We start from the raw sequence: 26256 nt of genomic DNA on the forward strand, positions 1-26256 counted from the left end.
GGCATTAGTATACCTGTGTTGGACTGTTTAGGTTTCTACAGTGGTTTTGTGAGGTAAATGTGATCTATTTGGGAAGTTTAATACCGCCATCAGCCGATTTATTACCATAATAAAGTTGCAAGTATTTGATTTTTTTTAAGTGATTGAAATTCACTTCGTAAGGTTCCATTGTTGGTCGACATTGTTCTCTGGGCGAACCTTGTTGCACATCGAAAGTGATATGTAGACTTGGCAGGTCCGTTTCCGTTTTTTGACATTCCCATTCAATCCTTTTTTGGGATAAGTCATCGTTTCACGATGGGGTGAGTACCTATTTTTTAAAAATAAAAATTATACATTTATTTTGAAAGTGTATTTGACCCTTTTCATGCATTATTATTTTTAGTCATTGATTTCTTAAAATAAGCACATAATTTTTTTTTATGGGTACATAATATGATTAATTCAGGAATATTTACACTTTGATAAAATCTTGAAATAAATTGACATTTTATTGATTTTTTTTTCCTTTTTATCGAAAAGCGGCAATAATCAATACGTGATTTTTAATTATCTTAAATAATTTTTTATCTATATAGAATATCAAAGAAAAGTGTTTGACATATTTCATGTATGTACATGTACAATGTACATGTAACTCAGAAAAAACTTAATAAATGTATATTGAAAATGACGGACAACGCCTTAAATATTTGTTATATAACTTCCTTCTACAGCTTACAGATCGGTTTCTTAAGTACTCCTTTATCTAAAGTTTGATACCGATGTGCATTTTTATTGACCAAAACAAAAAAAATCAATATTGACGTGATAAATGTTGCTAGACACTGAGTTATTTTGATAACCTCTGTACATGACAATCTTGATAGTAAATTTAAGACGAAACATTGAAGTTATCCATGATAAAACATATAGATATCATTAAGTATTTTCGGGGAAATCCGGCCTATTTACAATTTACGATATCTCACTGAATCAGATTCAAGCGTCTTTACTTTGAATGTTAATGGGGTTTTTTTTCAGTTCGTTTTGTCTAATCTTTCTTATCGCAATCGCAAGGCCAGACGTGTTTAATGCAAGGAAATGCAATGTTTGAAACACAAAGAATTTTAAACTTTCATTTCTGTCAGATTAGTTCGACACACTTTAACTTTCAAACACACGGAAGGGGAAACAAAGTTCTCAAGCAAAACCCAAAATGGCGCTTAAATGGTATCAATGCAGATTTGGTCTTTCGATGAAAACTATGCGAATGAAAATTTCAATACATATAAGAAACCCCAAATGGTGCTTAAAATGGTATCAAAACAGCTTAGTTCATAAGTTATTCGATGACAACTTGGTGAATAATGTCACCCCCTTTTCTAATGCCCGGGTGACCGATATTTTCACGTACAGTGGGTTGACCAGAAAATTGTTCGTTATCAGCGCTGTTCCCCGGAAACGAAATACTGAACAGCCGTCTAGGAGCAATAGATTTAAACATTGACAGAATATGATTAAACTGGGGAATATACAGAATAGATTTCTTTAAAGCTTACAGAATAAACATGTCAATGTACAAGTCCAAAAGTTTGATTATCTTAATATAAGAAATGAGTACTATCAATTGCACTTGGATTTTTTCCCTAAAAAATTACACGAATTTTAGACTTTCATATGAAAATATTTAGAGATGGGCCTATTCCAAAACATTACATAAAACTGAGTTCAGTGGTAACTAAGATTCACGGTAGCATACAGGCACGTTGCATTTGTCGTCAAAGTGAAAAACCAGGCTAAACTAAGAGTGGCCAATTGACTTATACGTGAATATAATAAAAAGCTACATATCTTCCAAAAAAAAAAAAAAAAAAAAAAAACAAGAGTCAAGGTTACAGGCATGTTGCATTTGTCTTTAAATTGAAGAAACCATACCAATTGCAAACTAGGAGGGGCCAATTAACTTATACGTGAATATGATAAAAAAAAACTACATAAAAAAAAAACCAGGTACTACATTGTACATGTACACCCTAACCTCTCTTTGTTGATACTAGTCGATCAGGATTAAAATAACCTTTAGAACCAAAACCCAAATGGTTATGTTCCCAATCAGTTTCATAGGTTGTATCACGTCGAATGTATTCGTATTACTTTTTTTTTTGTTTCCATGTTTTGTTAGTACGTATCTTACGGTTTATAAATGTTGACATCAAGGAGAAAAAGACTGAGGTTCTCATAGGAAAATCAAAGATCTGAAAGAACTGGCGAGAGTTCATTTTTATTCAGTGAATAATTTCTGGTTCAAGCAATGGGTATTTATCTACTGTATATACATTTTTTTGTAAAATGTGACCCATGGCTTAGGATTAAATGCCTCCTAAGTAATTGAACAACGTCCAATAAAGAATTTGGTTTATTCTACAAACTACATGCATATATATTTTGTGTTTTTTTATTGCCAAGAATTATACCTCCAGATGTTAAATTAACATCAAAAACCTAAATATCAATAAGGAATCATTTTCTCTGTTACTGATTTGTTTATGTGTATTAATGTACAATGTATATGGTGTATTTTATGTGTGTCATTGTATTTAGTGTCGGGGAGCCAGCTTCTTGAAGTATATCGTAAGAATATATATTTAACTACAAAAAACTGTTGTTCGTTTCATAATTTGGATTTGAATAATTTTAAGGTATGCATTGATACAGTGTAGGTTTCCTTAAAAACAATGCTTCTCGATATATTTCTTCCAATTTATCGATTATCAATGTACTATATTTTGTCAGCGCGGGGTTACGATGTGATAAGGTCCAAACACTGTTTTATTTCCAGTTTGCTAGAGTAAGTACATAGGGGAGTTGATTGAAATCGACCGTCAAAAATTGTAACAACCCCGTTTGAAGTAATAAAAAACACAACAACATCATTATACGTATAGCTCATCAAAATCGTCATCTCCGCAAGATTTGTTTTATAAACACATTTACTACATCAACTATTCATAATGATAATAATGCTTAAATGGTCAGGATACAACTGTATTGCTTAAAACATATACACATATACGAGATAAAACCAAAGTTTCAATTCGTCCATTAAATGTTTTACGATTACTTACAGCTTTAATTCACAAAATTGCCATATCTTTTACACAAATTGATGACATTGTTTGCATGTTCATTAAGATGGCAATTTGAAATCATGACAATTGATTTTTATGGCTAAGAAACGAAACTGTAAAATAAGTATGATCAACACAATGATGAAATTATGTAAGTTGGTGCATTTCATACATTAAAAATAAATGAAAATCTTATACCTTCCTTTAAAAATTTTACACAGTGATATTATACATATTTTAAATGTGACGTTTAAATGCATTCGTTATCGTGTCTGGAGATAACTCATAAACTTTGATTTTATTTTTAGAATTAAAAGACTCTTCCCATTGATTTTCCTCTTCCTTATATACACCAAGTTTTGCAACGGTATTATATTATATTATATTATATGTATAATATTATATCATATTATATTTAATATATTTTAAATCACTTTGTAAATATGTGTAATATGTTCCAGAGAGCAAAATCTTGACACATTTGTGGATAAAATCTTGCTGTTTATTTATTTGTGAATCCATTGATATGATATGTAGTCGTAAAACTGATTTTATAGAAATAATTAGCTTCAATTTTTTTTTTCATTTTTAGCCGATTGCATCAACTTTTTCAAAAATTCAACTTATATTCGTATCAACGATAATTCGACGTTTGGTAAGTATTTATAAATTACCATCATAGGAAACCCGAAGAAAGTCAAACTTGTGCGCAACTTACAATGTACCATGGTTTTTCTATGATGGTACAAAAGTTGTTGGTTTTTGCTGAAAGCAAGGTTGTAATTATAACCCCGCTCCGAAGGAGAAGGGGGTATACTGTTTTACCCCTGTGTGTCTGTCCTTCTGTCCATCTGTCTGTCGGTCCGTAACAAAAATTTCTGTCCCATTTTTCTCCGCAACTATTTATCGCAGATGCTTGAAATTTTAACACACTTTTTGTTTAGGCATGATATATTGTGGGATATATTTTTGTACCAATCGGACGTCAACTTAAATGACAACTTTGTTTATTTTTAACCTATATTTTCAAACAAATTTTCGTCAAAGATATCTCAGCAACTATTTATCGCAGATGCTTGGAATTTTAACACACGTTTTGTCACACTTTTTGTTTAGGCATGCCATATCGTTTGATATATTTTTGTATCAATCGGACGTCAACTTTCGGTTAAATGTCGACTTTGGTTATTTTTCATATTCACATCAGAGCGGGAGTATCACTGGTGAGCATTGGCTCACAGATATCTTGTTTGTTTCAAACCTTTTTATTTACGATAAAAGAATACTCGAAATCGTGGGGTTTTTTTTTTAATTCAACTTTAAATAGTTTATTTAATTTTTTTGATTGAAAATTGTTTCAAATGAAGAAGTATCATTATTTAATCATTTTCAAAGTAAGTGAAGAAAATTAAACGTCCTGTTAAGTGTTAAGAGCTTTTATAGTTTATATCGCAATGATTGAGACATTGTTGAAGGTTTTATGCATCCATTTTCTGTGAATTTCGTTCTGCTTTGTGGTCCTGTACTTTACATAAATTAAAATAAATAGAATGGGTACGAAAGATGATATGTACGGGCATCACGGCGCAACGAGAGGTACAAACAAAATGAATTTACCCAGGAATAAGCCGACATAAGCTGTGAAAATGCTCAATGGTGCAAAAAATAAGTTAACAATTATTTGCAAGTTTGTGTTTAACTGTAATAAATTTTGTGGGGGTGGTAGTAATTGTATTTTGAATATAAAACAGTCCGAAAGAGAGTAGAATATCTGTAAATATTTGGTAAAAAATAAGTAACGTCCACCGACGTTCAGGGTTATCCTTACTATAAACTACGAGATACACGGTTAGAAAATGAAAACTGAGAACTGACTTATGACTCTCGAACAAATGTGTGCAAATAAGATGTTAAGTGGTTCAGTGCAATTTTAAATTGTAAGGAGAAAGACACAAGAGACTAAGCGTGATGTATATAAAGATGGGGTTTATTTGTAAACTGTGCGTGTTTAATTTTGACGTAATGTTTTGAACGTTACCCTGCTCCATGTTGTTTTTAAAAAGGGGTAACAAAAATACCGTTTCATTAAATGGACAAAAACTTCGCATATTAATAACATAAGTTTTGGTGCACAGATTAATCTGTTAAGTATGACTTTCATGAAAAATATATGATAGACAGCCACATTGTCTTCGTTTTTTTTATTGAACCTCGTATATATGATAGACTTAAGCATATATGGTCATGAAGACTCGTTTACATATCACAGGACATAGTTTATTGCCAAAATCTTAGCGACCAGAAATAACACTCATTGAAAATAATAAGAAATAATGTATTTTCATATATGACGCTTAATGACACATTTAAACAGTCACATCGAACACGCTTACCAATGTGCATGTCATGTGACCACCGTCGTTCAGACGATTAACGTTGTGAAAGTTTACGCAAGATCACACCAGGTAAACAGCAGTTTACATCAGTTTATAATATGAAAAGCCATCTTTTAAAACGTTCGATTTGAGCGCAGTAAGATACATTATTTCCTTTCACAAAATGGATAGTTTTTAGCTCACCTGAACCGAAGGTTCAAGCGAGCTTCTTGATCACCTGTTGTCCGTCATCGTTGTCAGTCTGTCCGTCTGTAAACTTTTCACATTTTTAACTTCTATAAAACCATTGGGCCAAATTTCACCAACTTAATTGGTATAAAGCATCCTTATGGGAAGGAAAATTCTAATTATTGAATTAAAGGTCTAAACACTTTTTAAAGGGAATTACATTGTAATTGAAAAACATAGAGCACAGGGTGTGCGTTTAAAAAATCTTCTTATCAGGAACCGCTGCACCAGAAATGCCAATATTTTCGCAAAAGTTTGCATATATAGTGAAGATTCTAATTTGTAACAATCGTGACCCTCGGACAAAAACTGGGGCCTCAGGCGGGGTTCAAATTTAAACATAGATATACATAGGGAAAATGTTTAGAAATCTTCATCTTAAGAACCATTGCACAAGAAACATTCACATTTACACAAAAGCTTATATACATAGTTAAGATTCTAAATTGTAAAAATCGTGACCCCGGACGAAAACTTGGGCCCTAGGCGGGGCTCAAGGTTTTTCATAGAATTAAATTGGAAAAATGTTTAAAAATCGTCTTCTCAAGAACCACTGCACTGGAAATGCTAATATTTATACATTTATAGATTCAAAATTGCACAAATTGTGGCATCCGGACAAAAATCTGGGGCCCGGGCAGGGTTCAAAGTTTAACATAGAAATATGTAGGGAAAAAGTTTAAATATCGTTTTCTCAAAAATTTCTGCACCAGTAATGCCAATATTTACACAAAAGCTTGTATTTGTAGTGAAGATTCTTAATTGTAAAAATGATGACCCCGAACAAAAAATTGGGGCTCCAGGCGGCATTCAAATTTTAACATAGAATTATACAGGAAAAATGTTTAAACTTCTTCTTAAATACCAGTGCACCAGAAAGGCAAATATTTATACAAGAGTGTATATGTATAGTGTAGATTCTGACTTTAAAAAACCGTTGCCCCCGGAAAAAAAACTAGGACTCAGGCGGGTTGCATAGTATATCATATATAGAACACAATCCTATTGTAGATAAATAGGTAAAATTGTGACCCATTGTGGGCTTGGGGACCCAAGTGGTTCAAAGTTTAACATAGAAGTAAATACGATAAATGTTAATCATCTTCTTCTCGAGAACTACAATGCTAAAATGTGTGAGATAACTATGCATGCAACCTTGGATAATGTAGATTCAATATTTTAAAAATAGCGACCCCTGGAATAATTCAGAGTTGAACGTAAAAGTATATATAGAAAAAATTCAAATAGCATCTTTAGAGCTACAATGCTTCAGTTTGGTGATTACTACGTAGGCATCGTCAAATAGTGTAGATTCTAAATTATAAAAACCGTGACCCTCGATCCAATAAGGGGGCTGCAGAAGGGGGTCAAAGTTTAGCATAGAAGAAAATGTTGAAAAATATTCTTTTGGAGAACTACAATACTTCAATTTGTAAAATTACTTTGCAAGCATCCTTAAATAATGCAGATTCTAAATTAATAAAGCTGTGAACACCGGTTTAATCATGGGGCCCCACACAGGGGTTCAAAGTTTAACATAGAAATATATATGGAAAATGTATAAAAATTCTCTTCTTGAGAATTACAATGCTATAGATTGTGAGATTATTATGCAAGGATCCTTAAATAGTGTAAATTCTAAATTGTTAAAGCCAACCATAAACCACGGACCAATACTAGGGCCTCAGAAAGGGGTTCAACATAGAAAATTTAAAAAAAAACCATATGCTACGAAATAGAATGTTACAAGGAACTGTTGCCGATGACCAATGTGGCCCATAGACCTCTTGTCTATTTAATACACTGACTGCTGAAGTACTTTTTTGTGTTCGTTTATTTTAAAGGCTTTGAAATTTGGGGCGAAATTAAAAGTCTAGGGAAATAAATGTAAGCAATTTACCCCTACCACAAAAATGATGCATGTAATTCCTACGACAATTAATCTTGAATAAAAAGAGTTCTCTATGAGACTACATATATCAAAAACTAAGAACATGCTAAGTGAAACAGATATTCCGAAATTTATTTTTTGTAAATTTACTGTTTACTGTTTTTTTTCATTTACCTTTACTTTTTCATATATGTTCATATTGAATAACGTTTTGATATAGTCAGGTATCTCTAACAAAATTATTTCAATTATATTACCGATTCCGGGATGAAAACAATGTAGCCAAATGAAGGGACTCGCTAATTAACGACGCGCTACTAAGGGACTTGCGTTCCCCATTTTCAAAAGACAAGAAAAATTGAAAATGAAGTAAAAAATATTTAAACAATCTAATCATATAAATTTATTGAGGTCCTTATAAAAATGTGTCGAATAATAGGGTAAATGATTACTTAAATATTAATTTATAGTTATAATGATTATATTTTATTTCAGTGATATAATTTAGCACAGTATACTTTTTACTGTAGAAAAGGGAACACTTGTAGCTGACTATAGCACAGGAGTTGGAAGTAATACACTGATGTTCACCAGTCAAGAATGTTATAGAGTGTTTGAAATAAATGGAAGTAGACTTTTTCTTAAGGAAAATCTTTTGGATCAAAGTGTTTGTGTAAGTTTTTTTTAATTACAACCTCTATTTATACCTATAGAAAAAGGATAAATAGACAAGGTAAAAATACATATTCATTTTTTAGGAATAGCAAACAAAGAATCTTTTGGTAAAAAATTTATCAAAATTATTATGTTCCTATATTTAATATAATCATTAGAAAAAATCCTTGGTTTTTTTTTGCGTTGATAGGTTATTGACTTTTTCACTAACTATCAACATAATTTCAAAACTAGAAAAGGTTGGAAGAATCATAGAACCTGTTCCAAGTTTAATGAAATCAATCAGCGTAACTATCTACATGTATTTATTCTACTTACATTCTACTTACATGTAAACTGATTTGTCGGATGAATATGTCGGTTTGTCAGACGATTAAAAAGAATAATTAGAAATTAATCAATTTGACCTCTCTCAAATATATGACTAGTTTGATATATTTTTTGAGGTTTGTTGATGTGTCATGAATGGTCAGAAATTTGCCATTAAATTATGTAATCTAATTATAATAAGCTGTTCTGATACACTGCAGCTCACGAGTAGAAATATGACAACTTGGTTTATCTAACAAGTTTAGGATACATTGAGTTTAAAAGTAATTCATTACGAACCTTTTATGTATAATACATTAGAATGTTACAATTTATTATACTCATTACATTGCACTACAAATTGAGTTGGTCAGTTAAAAGTTTTGTACGTGTACATATGCTATATATAGAATCTTGAAAAAGTATTTCAATAGGACATTTCATTTATAATCTGTTCAACGTTCTTAATATTCTCTTTTAGGACATAAAAGACATGACTTGTGGATGGAAATGTAATACTGCTGTAAGTATCAGGTTTCATTTTTATACATGTAGTATTTTTTTTATAAGATACGTGTACTATAATACAATAAAAAGTATATTATCATTTGCATACAGTAAACAATGGGACATTTAGATATCAAGCAGAGATATGATGGAGTTGATTACTTTTAAAAGTAATCGATTAAAGTACAGTTTCGTTAGGTTTTAAAAGTAATCGATTTCAAGCTAATTACATGCAATTACATTAGATTAATTTTCCTTCTTGTAATCAAGAAATGGGAGCAAGCCTATCTTAGATGAATTAAAATTGATTAAGGTTTTTTTCAGTTCAAATAGAAGAAAAATTAACCTGAAAATCAAACGTCTTATATTAATTAAAAAGTTTTTTAATTAACACGTGTAAAATTACCTTATAGACACATTATCTTACTGAATATTGATGTTTGTATAAATGTTTTTGAATCAATTATTATATAAATCTGTATTTAAAATACACAAAATGATTTCAACTCCTATCAAGGTTGTTGATTTACAACATGATAAGTTTCAAAGTTTGGAATATCCAACCGTTTGTCATAAAACAATACTGAGACATTATTATGTCTTGCTTTATTAACACAACTTATCTATCATAAAACTGTTTCAGGCTAAAAACCATATCGAGGATATAAATACCAGTGAAAGTTTCATCCATCGCTACACGTAATGATTGATCAGTTTCGTGAGCTTAAGATTAAGATTGCACAGTTTGACCACATACATTGGAATAGGTTTTTGACAACGCATTTGTAAAATTTTGTATTTTAAAAGCAACATTTAGATATTTTAAAGGGATTTACCTTATAGCTTTTGCAATATGCATGCCTGCAAATCTTGATTTGGCTTGTAAACAACAAATCTTGAGAACGGAAGATTAAAAATATTTTTTACTTTTATGTCAAAAACCGTTCAATTATAATCTAGGTCTATTCAAAATTTGACTAAGGAGTGACTTGTTAAAAATATAGACCTTTAACATTGCAATATTTTTTTTCAAAATGTACAAATTCAACTGTTAAACATGAAAATCGCAATTTAATTTGAATCTGTATTGTATTAAAAATAATATGATGATACCATTTGATGATTATAATATGTCACATTGTTTGAAAGTATTGCATTATCTCATGACAAATCCTCCGACACCAAGTAAAACGGGTCCTATATCATAAAGGAGGTTAAGCTAATATATATGAAATATCAAGTATATAATCAAAACGAATTACTGTCATATCATCGTTTTGTATTGATTTATATGTATCTTTTAATTGATTTGAGTGACTAAATTGTTAAGAAAAAAGACAGTAAGTATGGAGGGTAATTGTGTTCAAAAATCCAGACATGTAAACTTGTTAATCCGAATATGTAATCGTGTTGGTGTGTGAGTCTGAGTATGAATATGTGTAATTCCGATCGTGTAACCTATAAAAAAAACTCAGGGATAAACACTTTAGAGTTAACCCCGCAGGTTTCCTACAGATGTTAATTGCAGCTGTTAAATGCTGTTGGTTCTTTACATGTAACCTGCCACTATAATACACACTTTCCATCTGTAGTCTCTGCATTTGTGTTTCCGTTTTCTGAAATATCATGGCTGACATGTTGCAAATCAACAAATGTAAAGTCTACAAGTTTGTCGAATTTTGACATGACCATATATGAAAACATTGACGTCACCGATAGAAAAAGGATAGCTGCAGGTAAATGCGTGCCGTGATCGCCGGAATAGGGACTGAATAAATATAAAAATATATATGTAAGGTAGGTCTTTAATCATATTATCTCTGGATAACAACTTTTCTTAGAAAGTATTATTTTTTGGAAAGTTATCGATAAGAAAAACAAAGAATTTAAAGTCATTGGTTTTGATATGAGACATAAGAAGCGACACCCCCTTTGAAAATAAATAGAAAAAAAATTCCAAAGACTAGGTTAGCTGTCGTGAAATTAAAATGTGTATAAATTATTTTTAAAAATGTTTTATTTTGCATTGTCGGCAATATATAGGGAAAAAAGCCTATCATGCAGGTGAAAATTGGCATTTTTTAAAAAAGTTTCAAGCAGTTATTACGGGATATGGGCATGAAGTCCTGAGTGTCGATTCAACAGGTCGAGACCACTATATTTTGTGACGTCTGCATAAATTTGCATACTAAATTAGCTATCTGTTTACTTTTATCGACAAACCAATCAGGTGAATGAGTTGCAAGGCATTGTGGGCTACTACAAGTTTCAGTGTATACAAAGCGTATTGAAAATATATACCATTTTGAATTGTCCTTTGGAAACTCATTTTGAATGATTTTTCACAATTTATGAAATTAATATGGACAATTATGTCTGAACTTCAATTTCTATGCTCACATTTAAAAACTATTGCATATGAGGACTTATATCAACCTATTTAAATACCCCATTGTCAATGTTCAAAAGAGAGGTACGTCCTATAGAAATAGAAGCAGCGAGTACCGTTTTTTCACGTGATATCCCATATTTAGACAACATTATAAGAATGCGCGTTGATATTTTCTTCAGGGACATTCATCAGAATGCTCATTCCGGCAAGCAATTAAATATTGTGAATAAAACAGACAAAAACCACGTGCGTCTGTTGATTCGTAAACACGTTGTAGACCGTCATGCATTGCAACTCATTCACTGGATTGGAGAATCTGTTTGACGAAAATACTGGCACGTGTTTAATAATGCTATCCATATAAGGTAGTGTACCCGACCTGTTCAATACAGACTCACTTTGTGAAATTGGTTGATAGAAAAATTTCGGAGAACTATTATATTACAGCTTTACAGCCATTTGTGAAGATGTTCTGTTTGCCATAAATAAACTACTTAATTTTGTACAATTATTGTCAATACAGTATATACATGCATTTTAAAATATTTTTTATGATTTAAACTCAACCAGTTCACGCCCCGTTCCTTACTTTTAGAATTCCAAATTCCGAAGAAAAATCATAATTGCAAAAACATAAACATATTAGTATACCATTACTATTTCTTCAAACCTTTCAATTTTTAACAAAATTTGTCAATCTTGAATTGATAAATACTACCTATCCAATTAAATGGGTACTCTATATGCAATGTTTTTTGCCAAAAAATGACTAAGTGTAACAGCAGTTATTTTTGATAAATTATCAGAAATCAAAATCCTAGCAATTTGCATACCTCTAAAATATGTATAATTGATATGCAAAAGAAAAATTTCATATCTCGAAAACTGTACGAGGAGTTATCGGTACAATAAGGGTACCTTTTTGGCAGCCACTCGCCCGCCCGCCATTTTCACTATTTCAATAATCGAAAAAAAAGTCAGATGCAATGGAGCTACATGGGACCTCACGGCGGTCTCAGAATCTCATACCGCTCAAAATATATTTACCCCTTTAGGAAATTTCTTGATCCGTCTCATTTTTAGAAAAGAGTACGCATTAACTTATATTCCAGTTCAAATTACATGTCAAATTATTTTCGAGAAATAAGATATTAGGCATTTCTTTTAACCATTATCGTATAATACCATGAGAACTACCTGTATATTACAGAAATTAGCGCATTCGTACATCGGCGACGATTTTTATATACATGACCCTCTTCTTGTTTGGTTTCAATCATACCTCAAAAAAATTCTAAAAATAATACAGGTATTTTTTATAGAAAAATTGTCGTTCATTAAAAGCTTATTGCAACAGTAAAGCTGAATATTATATTTATTTTTCATCCATTCCGGCGATAACGGCATGCCGTTTCCCCGCAGCAAGGCAGTTGCCATATAAGGTCATGTCAAAATTCGACAAACTTGTATACTTTACATTTGTCAATTTGTATCATGTCAGATGTGCTATTGCCGAGCCTGAAGATACAAATGCAGAAACTACGAATTGAAAGTGTGCATTGTTGAATGTTTAATTAATTGATGAAAGCAATAAAGCTGCAAATTGTGCATCATGCGAAGGAACTGAGTCAAATCTTACATGTGTTTATGCCCGAGTTTTATAGGTTACACGATCAGAATTACACATATTCTTACTCAGACTCACACACCAACACGATTACATATTCGGATTTACAAGTTTACAAGTCTGGATTTTTGAACACGATTACCCTCCATAAGTAAGACCTATTGCTTTGCGAGTTGAAATATTTTTGTTTTATCTTGTTTTAACCTTTTTCAGATTTCTTTGAGCAATACACTCTTCGTCGTTATCGAAAGAATTTCAAGAGGAATTCTTGAATTCAGAAACTCGAGCTACGAGATCTTTGTGCCAGAGGTTTGTACATTCTGAACCTTTTTCAGTCACAATCATAAAGCGTAACCAACATGTATAATTTGTGACCATATGTGTTCAAATAATGAGTGTTAATCAAACTTTCCCGTATCTGCATAAAAAATTCTTTGAATGTTATATTTTTTTTAATAATATTGAATTATGTCAGACGACGGGATTGATTGTTGTCGTCTGTTGTGTTTACTTTTCACAATTATATATGCTTTCTCAGAAAACTTATCGCAAAGGTTAAACTTTTTCACTTTTCTATTATACATGTATTATAAAGCCCAGACTTTTCATTTACCAACCTAACGGACGTTTATATCAAATGTTTTTTCTACATGTTTATAGAAATAGAATGTTTAAATCATGAACTACAATATATAAAGGTATAGTCTATAATGAAGAACATGTCGGGGTAAGACCGTTTCTTTTGTGTGGTTGGAATGATGTGAAGTTGTATGGAATAATTAAAGCTTCTTCTGAAAAATATTCACAATATACATAATTAGTGCAGATGGATATTTGATTTTAATCGATAAAAAGCAAATGGAAGCAACATACTTTACACAATTCAGAGAATATTAATCCTCTGCTCAATGGGAATCAATAGAGAATTTCAAATGCATACAATTATATCGTGAGAGTGTACAGACATTTTAGTCTATATCAAATGTACATTGGATCAAGATATATTTATTTCTATAACCAGAAGGAAAATTTTCCTCTGAATAAAAAGTAATTACATATAGTAAACAACCATGTATGAACCAACATGCATGGGTAGAATATAAAATAATATAAAAAATAATAAAAACAATTTGCATTGTCATTTTTTTTATTTAACTAAGCGTTTTGGTAAATAAGCATCTTCATTATTTGACGTATCAACGTAAAATGCAATAAAATTATAATGTAAATCTGGCCATACAATTATAAAAAAGAATGTTATAGTGTCTGCAAGATGTTATTATTAATACTGTGTTTCGTTAAATCACAACTGCCTTATTTATTGTGTACTATGGAATATATGTGCGCCATTTTAGATGTGAAATAATAACGAACAACTATTTTTGTCAACCAAATTTTTCCATAAATATAATACATAAGCATTTCCAAGAGAAACACTTATATTAATTTTGCCCAACTTTGAGCTTTGTTGCTACAAGTAATTTACCCAATACAAGTAACTAAATCAAAAATCTTCCAATGAGTCCAAGTTCATTTGCAATGAAATAGAACAACAGATTGCGTTAAAAGTCGTGTATTCAATAAACCCAATTTGCATTGTTTAAATTGAAAACAATAAATTAAAGAAGAAAAAATCATTGAATAAATGACAAATTAATTTGCAAAGGTGGGGTTAAAAACCGCCACAACTGAAAGACCTTGGTCTTGAAGGACCCCACCCCACCCCCCAACAATCTTGAAACCTACCCTCCAGTAACCCTGCTGTGCACAAATGCAAATTACCATCTGTAACATGACAAAGTATTTTGACCATGGTTGTTAATGAGCACCCCCTTACATGCAAACAAACATTATTTTACAAGCTTGACTTATAAAGAGATATTAATAAAACACACAACTATAGTATTACAAAATTTGTTGCCAAAAATGATTTTATTTACCATGACATTAGTTTTTTGTATTGAATCTAATGATAATACACATTAATGAACAGGACTTAATTATTCTGAACGTGTTTACTTATTACATTATTTGCATCGTATTTAATTTATTTTTGTTAATACGATGATGATACAACTTAAGCATCTTCATTATTTGACGTATCAACGTAAAATGCAATAAAATTATAATGCAAATCTGGTCATACAATTATAAAAAGAAAGTTATAGTGTCTGCAAGATGTTATTATTAATACTGTGTTTCGTTAAATCACAACTGCCTTATTTATTGTGTGTCTGCAGTAGACAGCGGTTTTAATGGGATAAAAACGCTTTTTACCGAGTTTATTAGGAATATTTCAATATGAACGTGTTTTTTGACAATATTTGCAACATTGTGTGGGAGGATTTGCGTAACTTTTTGTCAAATAAGTTGTTTTTTAACATTGTTTACAAATCGTGTCCTACTTTCGATTCTTCCCTTGTGTATTATTTATATACACGTATGTCATAGAGTGTAGAGCGGATACGATGCATATTTGATTTATTTTTGTTAATACTCTGATGATACAAGTACAGAGAAATAATTTTGTTCTGCATAATGTTCATCATATCACATTGTTTGCATATTTGTTTTAACATTGTTGATCAATTATCCATTTAGTCTGCAAGTATCGAGACCAAACTGATTTCCTTCAGGGCTCAAGATTTAAAAAGAGAAGATTGTGTCAGCATGCAAAACATTTTCTTTTTATCCATCGATGAGGTAGGGAATATTATAGCCAATAATGGAAAAAAAAAATCGGTCAAAAATAATGTTTTGTAATAACATACCTAAGATTACCAAAATGCATTAAGTTCGCAAATAAATTTGCACGGGTTTTATCAAGTTACAGCAAATTCTAGTTTGTTTTATCCCCGCTTTTTCTTTTTGATTTAAAAGAAGGAGTATATATAATAAATTTATTTACGTTAAAATTTTGCATCTTTAAAATTACAAAAAGAAGTTACAAAAAAACTTTTTTATTTTATGCACGTTTATTTTTTTTTATTTCATTCTTAATATTACAACTTATTATTAGTAAATTTTGATCAACATTGGCATACATTATATGTAGATTTGCACAATTATATATAATTACACATATTAGAATTTGAAATAAAATAAACTCTTTTATCATTGACTTTAATGTTTAAATCCATTTCTGAAAAATATATTTTTATGCATATAATTGTGAATTGGTCTTCGTCATATTTTAAGGCTTAACAGGACAATATTCTTAGTTTATTAATGTGACGGAGGGTTAAACATTTATAATTATGCATGTAATTTTTTTTATTTTCTAAAAAAAAATTCATTTAAATATTTACATATATATTGCGAATTCACGGATATAGCGAAGTCATCTTGGATCCCTAGCTATGTAAATTTAATTAATTTCTTATACGGTTATAACGAATTACGGATATAAGGAAGCAATTTCTTAGGTCCCAGTGACTTCGTTATAACCGAGTTTTGCTGTAATTTTTATTCTTTTATTTATCTCTTTCATTGTACATGTACAATACACATATTATAATGAATATTTTTGTTTCGTTTTAGTCGTTCTTTCATTCGAGACTGGACAACGGCATATATAGCATATTCCTTAAAAGCAAGCTAGATTATGATCAACCAATCAATAGATTTAACCTTACTGTCACAGTGATAGTAAGTAACACGACACCGTTTTAAATGTCCCTTATTGTTTTACTGTTGTATAAGGTCAAGATCTAGTAAATAAAAGGTGCCTACAGGTTTATGAAACTTAAGATATATATTCTTTCGTTGATGCTTCATAACAATAGCTTTGTTTGGTAGGGTGTACAAGGGCTTAAATGTTTGGTAAACACAATGCAAAAAAACATGTTTTAAACTGTTATTCTCGATAAAATATGAAGAAAATAAGTGTCAATTTTCGGAGTTTTGTCTATTTTGACTAATGACTATATTTCTACATAATTTCATAAAAGCATTAATGTCCAGTACGGAAAAAAGAATTATGACGTCATAATGGTTCTAGCACCCCAAAAAGACACTCTAGAATCATTTACTAGATCTTGACCATAAATTTTGTTTCAAACTTTTAAATTTGCTGTCTTTGATACATGTTTTATCTTCAAGGATGCTGGCGACGGTTTGCAAAACAGCACGATCCTTAATATACAAGTTACTGATGTTGATGATATGGATCCAGAGTTTGACCATAACGAATATTATTTAAACATAACAGAAGAGGTAAAGAAATAAAGCAATAGAAATCACATGTATGGAACTTTTTCTAAAACACAGAAGCAGACATATATTTAAATATTATTAGATACTTATAGAACGAAAATAAATTGTAATTATATTATAAACAATATTACTTTTCCATGTACATATCAATATGAGCCAGGGTTTAGTGTTGAGGGGGATCACGACGTTGCAGTGTAAAATTATGTGTCACTAAATTTGTTAGCTTTTTTAACACATCAACATTAGATGCCCTATACAACATGTATGATTTTTGCAGCCACTTTTTTGCCTTGCAAAAGAGATATTTGAGATGCATTAGTCCTTGTTTGGCATAATAACTTTTTTAACTTTTTCTGGCATTATGACTTCTTTTTGTTCAGTTTTCTTAAATAATTAATTTGATGAAATTTATTTCAAAAATTCTAATTGCTTAAGAACAGAACTTATTTTAGAAATTTACTGACATTGGCCTTTCAGTAGCAATATCATAATTTTAGGAACATATTGATAAATCTGCGCTTCAAATTTTGGAGTTTTTATATTCTAAATTTGAACAGAATGTAAATGCACAATCAAAAATATTCAATGTGATTTTTTTAAAAATTTCATACATTAGCCTTAGCATTTGGTTTATAACATATAAAAATTCCAGTTTATTTTTCCTGGCATTTAACGGAGATACTATAACAGGAATCACCCTTACCCCTTTTTGGAATTATGACTTATTGTGACAATGTCTGTTTTGAAACTTTAAAAAAGTAATACACTTTTTTAATTTATTATAATGTTAAGGCATATAAAGCATTTTTAATTAAAATATCCATGCATATAATTATTTTGTAATATAAAGGTAGTTGTTAAACATTTCAGGTAGCATCATTCCTTGTCCCTACCGTATAATTTAAACAGTAATAACTACACAATTTAATTATTATATCACTTAATTAATTTTTTTCAACTTTTGTGATTTTGTTTTAATTTTTATTATGTCAATTAAAGAACCAAAAAAAGCAAACTATTTAATGTGTTTCCCAGGGCATTTGTTTATGATAAAGTACATTATTACTAATTTTATCACTATAACATAATAAAGCATGGGAATTACTTGTCTTTCTTCTGTCTGCTTTGAAGACAAAGATTTTTTTTCAAAGTGAATATTGCAAGCAATATCTATCTATCTACATGTATCTATCTATCAACATGTAGTTACATGATATTATTGTTTATGTTTTGTAGAACACGAATATTGTAAATGTGACTACTACACCTCCAATCAATGCCACAGACAGAGACAAGGGGGGTGGTCGACAAGAAGTATACTATAGATTTGATAGTACGTACATTTTAAAAGATCCATAAAACTAATTCTCCTATTAATGCTTAAAGTTAACTGAAAAAATAAAACGTACTTGATAAATTTACATGCAGTGTTTTTGTTTTTTCAAAGATGACAAAAACAGCAAAGATTGCTTTACCATTGACAAGATATCTGGGAAAATATCATTAACATGCACTCTTGATAGAGAGAATACTACTGATTACAAGCTTACAATAAAGGTACGTTATTAAACTTATGTTATTAAATCAAGCAAACGATCTATTATGCGGTTTGCAATAACTCTCTCTCTCTCTCTCTCTCTCTCATTTTGTTTCATAAATATAAGTGTTGTTCATACTTTATATAAATCAGGCGGTCCAGCGAAACACAGAATCCAGAAGCTGCACAGCAACATTATTAGTGAAAGTTTTGGATATAAATGACAATATACCTGTATTTAATCCGACGGAATACCGAGCAAATATCACAGAACATTCCAGAATGGGGACAACAGTCGTTCGTCTTCATGCTACGGATTTAGACGTTTGTACCATTTTAGAAAAATAATTATAGTAGTATAGAATGGTAATATATTTTTGTAGCAACATTATAGTGCATATTCTATGCTATTTATATTCATGATGTTGATAATACTTTATTGGAGTTTTCTTGCAAAGATTTAACATGCTTTTAGTATATCGTGAATTGGGTTGAATTTTCAGATTTTGCAAATCCATTTATATAGACGGCAAGGATATGTTGTGACACTATAGGTGTGGCGATAAGATTAAACTTGCACAATTATGATATTTATAATACCAATGAAAACCAATAATTCAAACTACTATAAGAAAGTTATGCACTTGTTAATCCATTTTTTCTAGGAAAATCCTCTCACCCGTTATGTGATACTATCACCCTACAACGATACCTTTTCAGCCAGAGACAATGGAGACGTCATCGTGCAAAATCCGTCTAAAATAGACCGAGAAACTGGCAATGGGACAGTCATAATTAAAGTAATTGTGACGTAATTTGACTTAAAATCACTTCAATCATTGAAAACAGTATTGTTGAAATACTTTCATCAGAATTCAGAAAGAATTTTTTTGAGTGTCATTGTTAATTCCAAAATAACAGGTAGTGAATTCCTACTACGTATACGTTCGGGATTTTATTTTTTGTTTTTTTTTCGGATTCTTTAACATTGCATTAATTTTACAGTAGGGTAATTAGACACTTTTCTCTTGTCCATCAAACTATGCATGCAGACAATGGCATGTATTGTTTGCATTGCTAGTGTGTTACAACTTGAGATAACGTCCTCAAATGTTAATGTTTTGCTTATATAGTTCATTCTTATAGCACAACACCATGCAGTTTAAAGGAATAAAGACATGCATATGTCATTTTAAACAACTAGTTTTACAGATAAACTGTCATATCCGAAATGACAGACTGAACATAGGAAGATTTATAAATTATAACTTCGAATTTGTAAATATAAATTATATTACATGTAAACTGTTAAATAGCTAAAGGCTAATGACTATATTTTTGTGAAATCTAATCGTATTGATTTAAATTTTCAAAACTCAAACCCATTAAAAATGCTATATACTGTAACACAAAATAGCCTAAACATTTTCAATGCAAGTCAACTTCCTCCAAAAAGATCTTATATTAATTTTATGTAGGTGTATGCTTCTGTGTCATCACATACTTTTTGACATGGACGTCTTGTGTTTAATTTCTAGGTGAAAGCGTTGGACGGTGAATCAGGACTGTATTCAAGTTCAACTGCAACAGTTCATATAGTACTGTTGGACGTAAACGACAAGGAGCCAGTGTTTCAAAAACCGGAGTATGTTTTTCCTCTTCCCGCTGAACCAAGCGAAGGATTTGAAATAGGAGAAGTAAAGGTAAATGTAGTATTGATGCAATGAACAAATAATATTCATACACTCTTGTCTTACTTAAAAAGATATGTGAAGATAATACTGCTGACTAAATTTAATATATGAAAACTCATCGAATTGTTGCTTTACAGGCTATTGATGATGACCAAGTTAATACACCTAATTCCGATGTTAGATACAAACTGCAGCCAACAATGTATGTTTACCTAAAACAATCATAAAGATTTTTTTTTATACAATAGGGTAACGATGCACATTTCCATTGTACTTCTTTACATTCTTAAAAGGTTTTCTAACTTGTTTGCAATACACAACAAAACTGGTAAGATAACCGTTCAAAAGAAGGCTCCGACCTCTGCAGGTGTTATAGAGTTGGTAGCTCTAGCTCAGGACCGGGGAATACCTCCACTCCGAACATCTGTCCACATTCTGGTTAGTTTACAAAACATGTTTTATTTTTATTTTAAAAAGCTATATTTTTGTTTAAATTGTATTTTAGGAAGTTTTGTTGTCAAAAAAAATATTTCTAGTCTTTTAATTTTGAAAGAGATTTTTTTTTACTTCAAATTATATACATATTTTTTAAATCTATTTTAGTTGTCGCGAACAGTTGTAATCGGCAAAACTGTAAATTTTACTGTTCCAAGAAGTATGGAGGAAGTTAAAAGCCAAAAGGAAAACATTCAATCGTAAGACAATATCTTTCTGTTCAACCAATTGGGGGGGGGCATTTCATATCTTTTTTTTCTTGCTCTTCTGTCTATGTATCAATAAATAAATATCATTTTAGGGGCATTGGACGAATATTAAATCTTACAGTATCTGTGGAAAAAATAGAAGAAGTTGTGAACCACAGATCTATGTGAGTTGTTTCAATATTTATAAAAAGCATTAATTTTACTTGTTATTTAAAATTTAAATATAATATATCAGCATTGCAATGTAAAATAAAAAGATTTTCTCAAAATGAAATTAAACGATACCCATGCTATTTTATATTTTTAATCGATCAAGTTATATAGTAGATTTTATATAGTTCCTAAAAGGTTTTGTTTTAAGTGCAAGTAATTAGAATATCTTAGATAGGAAATGATATATAAAAACATACAAATAAAACAGTACTTTATAATTATCATAATAATTTTTCAGGTGCTACCTAAATGTAACAGCAAAGTACCATAACAATTCAGACGTTCCAGGAGATGTACTTCAAAGGTTACTTTCTTATTTAAACTTGCAGAGATGTAATTTTAATGTCAAAATGTATAAAAACTATGATTAAAATATTCTTGTGGTTTTCAGTTGTAAGGTATAGAACAACAACAGAGAAATATCTTATCTTTCAACGAGTAATTACTTTAAAGTTAAATTTTTATTATCAATTTGACAGCATAATTTTACAACATATGAGCGACATCCTTGCACTTTTTTCAAATCCAAATTCATACAAGCTGGAGGCCTCGCAGGAAACCTTTACACCTACTGTCATCGCCCTAATCGTCATTAGTGTACTCATGTTTATAGGAATCATCGTTCTCATCGGCTACATCCACAGCACAACAAAAAAGTAAGTTAAGCTAGCTTTAAGCTCATGAGCCAATGGTTTATTGGTGGGTTTTTTAAACAAATGTTGTCGTCGTAGTCGATACGATTTTACTTTTACTTACTTTACAAATTTCACATCCTTTCCTTGTATTTAACTGAATGTAAAGGTAGATGCTAAATTATCTTCAATTTTTACGAAGTATGCAGGTATTAAGACGTATATCTAAATAGATTTGCATTTTATGAACGTTAATTGAAAACATTTTAGTTTTTTAAATGTTGAAGCATTTTTATTAAATGATAATTAATTATTATGTAGAACACTTATGCCAAATAGTCGTATGTTATTCATTGTACGATTTTTTGAAAAAGAAAGAATCATTTCTTAGGAAGTTAACGCATATTAATTTAATTTTATATTTAAACAAATAACATTAACTTTAATAAGCAGATGCAGTGATTTGTTATTTATTGAAATTAAATCGCGATTTTGAGGGCGGGAAATGTGCATATTTTCAAATTTTATAATTTTGAATCACATGCTTTATGAAAAGTTGTGCACTTGGTAAAGTTTATTAAGTTACTCAAAATATTAGTATTTTCTATATGTTGGATACTACTTAACACTTCGTTTTTGTAAAATCAATCAAGAAGCAAGGTAATATATTAAGTGTGTGTGTTTGAAGGTGTATATGTATACATATGTGTACAATTTAAAAGATTATTTAATTGATGATGTGCGTTTGATGAGATTTGAAAGGATTAAATAATTTCAAATGTTACTGTACTATGTATAGTTAATATACAATGTAGGCACCATTCATTTGGAGTGGAAATTGTAATATGTTGGCGTAAAGCAGTCCAAAATAATTCGTTTTTAAAGGTTTAAAAGGCACCAACAGCTTCATCAACACCTTACTCGACAAAGTTCACTTTATGAATCCCAAGAATTGAAAATTGAAATGCCTGATGAACAAACTTCGGACTACAATGGTTCAATAAATGGCTCACATAGTCTTCGAAACTCAACAACCGGTGATTTGAAAGAAGGAGTAGTCTCTGCATTTACAAATCCAGCTTTTATTACTGACGAAACTGAAATAAAACTAACGGCGGCAGAAGAAGAAGCAGAACAAAGTCTGAATGATTTGACAAATCGACTTGAGGCAGAGGAGAACAAAGTTATGATTGTAGACAGTTATAATCCATCTGAAAGTGACATTGAGTTGGATCCAATAAATGGCTACGAAAATACCCCTGCGAAATTCGCTGAAGCAACTCCAAAGGATTATGAAAATGTTCCACATACTTTTAAATCTGCGGACCTGCCGGAGGATTACCCATCTAATGATCAAAACGAAGCAGATTCTGAAAATAATACAAACGAAAATATGGACGACGATGAAGAACCAAATCCGGACTATGAAGTAAAAGCGGTTCGTTTTTCTGCGCAAGTACTTGATACAGAAGAAAATAAATTCGAACCACTGAGAGAAAAGGAGGACAAAACAGACCTAAGAAAAGACGAAGAATCTGGAGAAGACCTTGATGAAGAAGAGAATAATGTAGAGTCAGGTGACCATGTGAATGAAGACTTGGAAGAAGACAAAGAAGATGATTTTGGTGACGGAATAGAAAACGAACGCACTGATGAGGAAATTCTGTCTCCGAACGAAGTTCTGCAAGAGGAAAAAAGTGAAAACGAGGAAAACATTCCTCATTTTTCTTTTGATACAAAAATGTGATTTCTTTGTTAAAAAATTTGCAATCGCATTGTAATGAACAATGGCCCCAATGTCGAAATCAAAGCAATCAAATGGGATTATTTCTCAGAAAATACTTGAAATCATCAACGAACACCTTTTTTTCATAACAATTAACTAACTTTCAATCTGTTTTGAAGTCTTGTGTTTCCGAGAAATAAACCAATTGTGAGTCAGTGAAAATTGTGCATTCAATTTGCATTCTAAAAAAGATATGAAAGCAATTCAGGTTTTATTAGTATAGAGTTATTCGGTTTATTTGGTGTGATTAATGATAAGTTATGTTTTTGTATTTTGTTTTCTATATTCAATATATAAACTGCTATGCATATCTTGCCAATTTGTTGTTTATATAGTTTTTGTTCTCTTATGTATTACAATACTTCTTTGAAATGTCCTATAGCTTTACGTTCAAGATCTTAATTATTTTTAGTTGATTTACAATGTTGGAAATAGAAAAGATGTATTTAGGCAATGAAAAATGATATATGTTTATAGATCTTTCACGCATATGTAACAATTTCTATAAAATGGTAGGGTTTTTTATTATGAAAGAAGAGTTGTCTAGCATTTGATTAGTAGATTTCAGGTGTATTTGACTGAGTTGTAATATCCTATAGAGAATATATCTTATTTTTTATGTGTTTTGCTTTGATCTTGGCTATTTGAATTCCATTGTTTTATGTTTTTGATATTTGTTTATGTATCAGACTATAACAGATTATATTATCCAGTTTGCATATTGTGTGCTGATGACTTTACAGACTTTTTAGAAAAGTATGTGATTTGATAAATAAAATTAATAATCAAAATTAGGTACTGTGGTATGTTGCGATTCTTCAAAAACACAATAAACAACATTTTCCAAATTTCCGTGGCCAAAATGTTTACTATTTTTTTCGTATTTTAGAGAGATTCTACCCATTTTAAGCATGTATATTGATTGTAATACTATATTTTAAGCAATATTTTTTAAGACGTGTTTATACTTCAAAAACTGTAAAACAGATTTCATTGAAATACTGTGATTTCATTATTATTCATTGAGCACCAATTTTTGTGGATTTCATTCTTGAGTAAGTTTACAATGAAATAAAATTACAATTTCTTAGGCTCAAAAGTTACAAGGCACATATACTTATGGGGGGTTTCCGTAATGATGTATTTTATCAATCCACGAAAATATACATTCACCGATATTAATGAAATCACAGTACCATTCTTTACATGTATTATGTTATTTAATCTAATTAAATTAAATACACAAAAACTTTTGTCCGATAATTTTTCCTCTACTTAACATCCACAGCGTGTGAGCTACAGATACTGTTAAATGTTATGTCAAAGCAGTACAAAACATTGATAGACTACTTGAAACACTTTCTGAAAATTAATGTACAATATAATTGTCATTTTAGTATATTTACATTTTCCAGTGTCTTTGCCTGTGAAAACACCACGTATCGATTTTGTACTATATACAAGTAACCCACAACTTCAAATGACGCCAAATTGAGGCGCCAGCGGGGTTTTATCATTTATATTTAAATATTAAATCGTACAATGGCTTAAAATTATATTAATATAAGGAATAAGGAATCATTCTTGGAATATTATGAGGTGAAAATTTTGGTCGGGGCGTGAGGGCTTTATTGGATTTGATTGCGCCCCGACCACAATTATCACCTCATAATTTCAAAGAATGATTCCTTGTTTCTTTAATATATTCAATCTATTATTTTAGGAGGAAAAAATATAAATCATACCCACCATTAACTCGAAGAAAGAAAAAAATCGAAATCCGCATATTTTGATACTTTGGAAAAATAAATTTTAACAGTATATATTTGGTATTTTTGCAATAGTAACTGTTAATCGTCGCTTTAAAGCTATTATATGCGCTCTTAGCCAGGGATATGAAAATTAATATACATGGAACAGCGATATTAACAATTTTTAGCTCGTTGCCGCGACTAAAATATAGTGCCAGAAACTTTGTCGAAAAAATCTTTTTTTTAAACGCTTGAACGTTTCATCTAGTCTTTAAACGATAAACATAATTATATTCAGAACGCCTGGCGACATATGTGTTCATGTGCCTTAAAAAGGCTAAGTGTGTTTACAGGAAATTGACCTTCGCGCCAGTTTTCAATGCAAAAATTAGGAGAAATAAGCGCTGAATGTAAATATTTATCGTGTGTACTCATACAAATCGTATAAGTGATTCGTTTTCGTTAGTTGCTGTATGAAACAATCGAATTGCTGCTGTGTGTGAAAATTGGTATATTGGTATGTTGATATACAACTTAATACATGAAAGGTGATAGATTACGCTTTACTGGTGGTGGGATGTTTCTCTTA

The 26256-nt window shown here is 30.5% G+C and overlaps 1 protein-coding gene across 1 annotated transcript; it reads left to right on the forward strand.

Moving 5' to 3' along the window:
* Positions 1-25096, forward strand: LOC105328219 (protocadherin gamma-B4). Its single transcript, XM_066071636.1, has 21 exons — positions 1-302; positions 3419-3477; positions 3703-3765; positions 8156-8298; positions 9091-9132; positions 13349-13444; positions 15737-15838; positions 16676-16783; positions 17237-17350; positions 18587-18683; positions 18798-18907; positions 19041-19211; positions 19553-19687; positions 20426-20590; positions 20719-20783; positions 20875-21019; positions 21185-21276; positions 21378-21449; positions 21737-21802; positions 21978-22154; positions 23016-25096. Exons 1-21 carry the CDS (start codon positions 298-300, stop codon positions 23875-23877), a joined length of 2889 nt encoding a protein of 962 aa, XP_065927708.1. The 5' UTR covers positions 1-297; the 3' UTR covers positions 23878-25096.
* Positions 25097-26256: the final 1160 nt, after the last annotated feature.

This window comes from Magallana gigas, chromosome 9, assembly GCF_963853765.1.
Source record: "Magallana gigas chromosome 9, xbMagGiga1.1, whole genome shotgun sequence".
NCBI classification, from domain to species: Eukaryota; Metazoa; Mollusca; class Bivalvia; order Ostreida; family Ostreidae; genus Magallana; species Magallana gigas.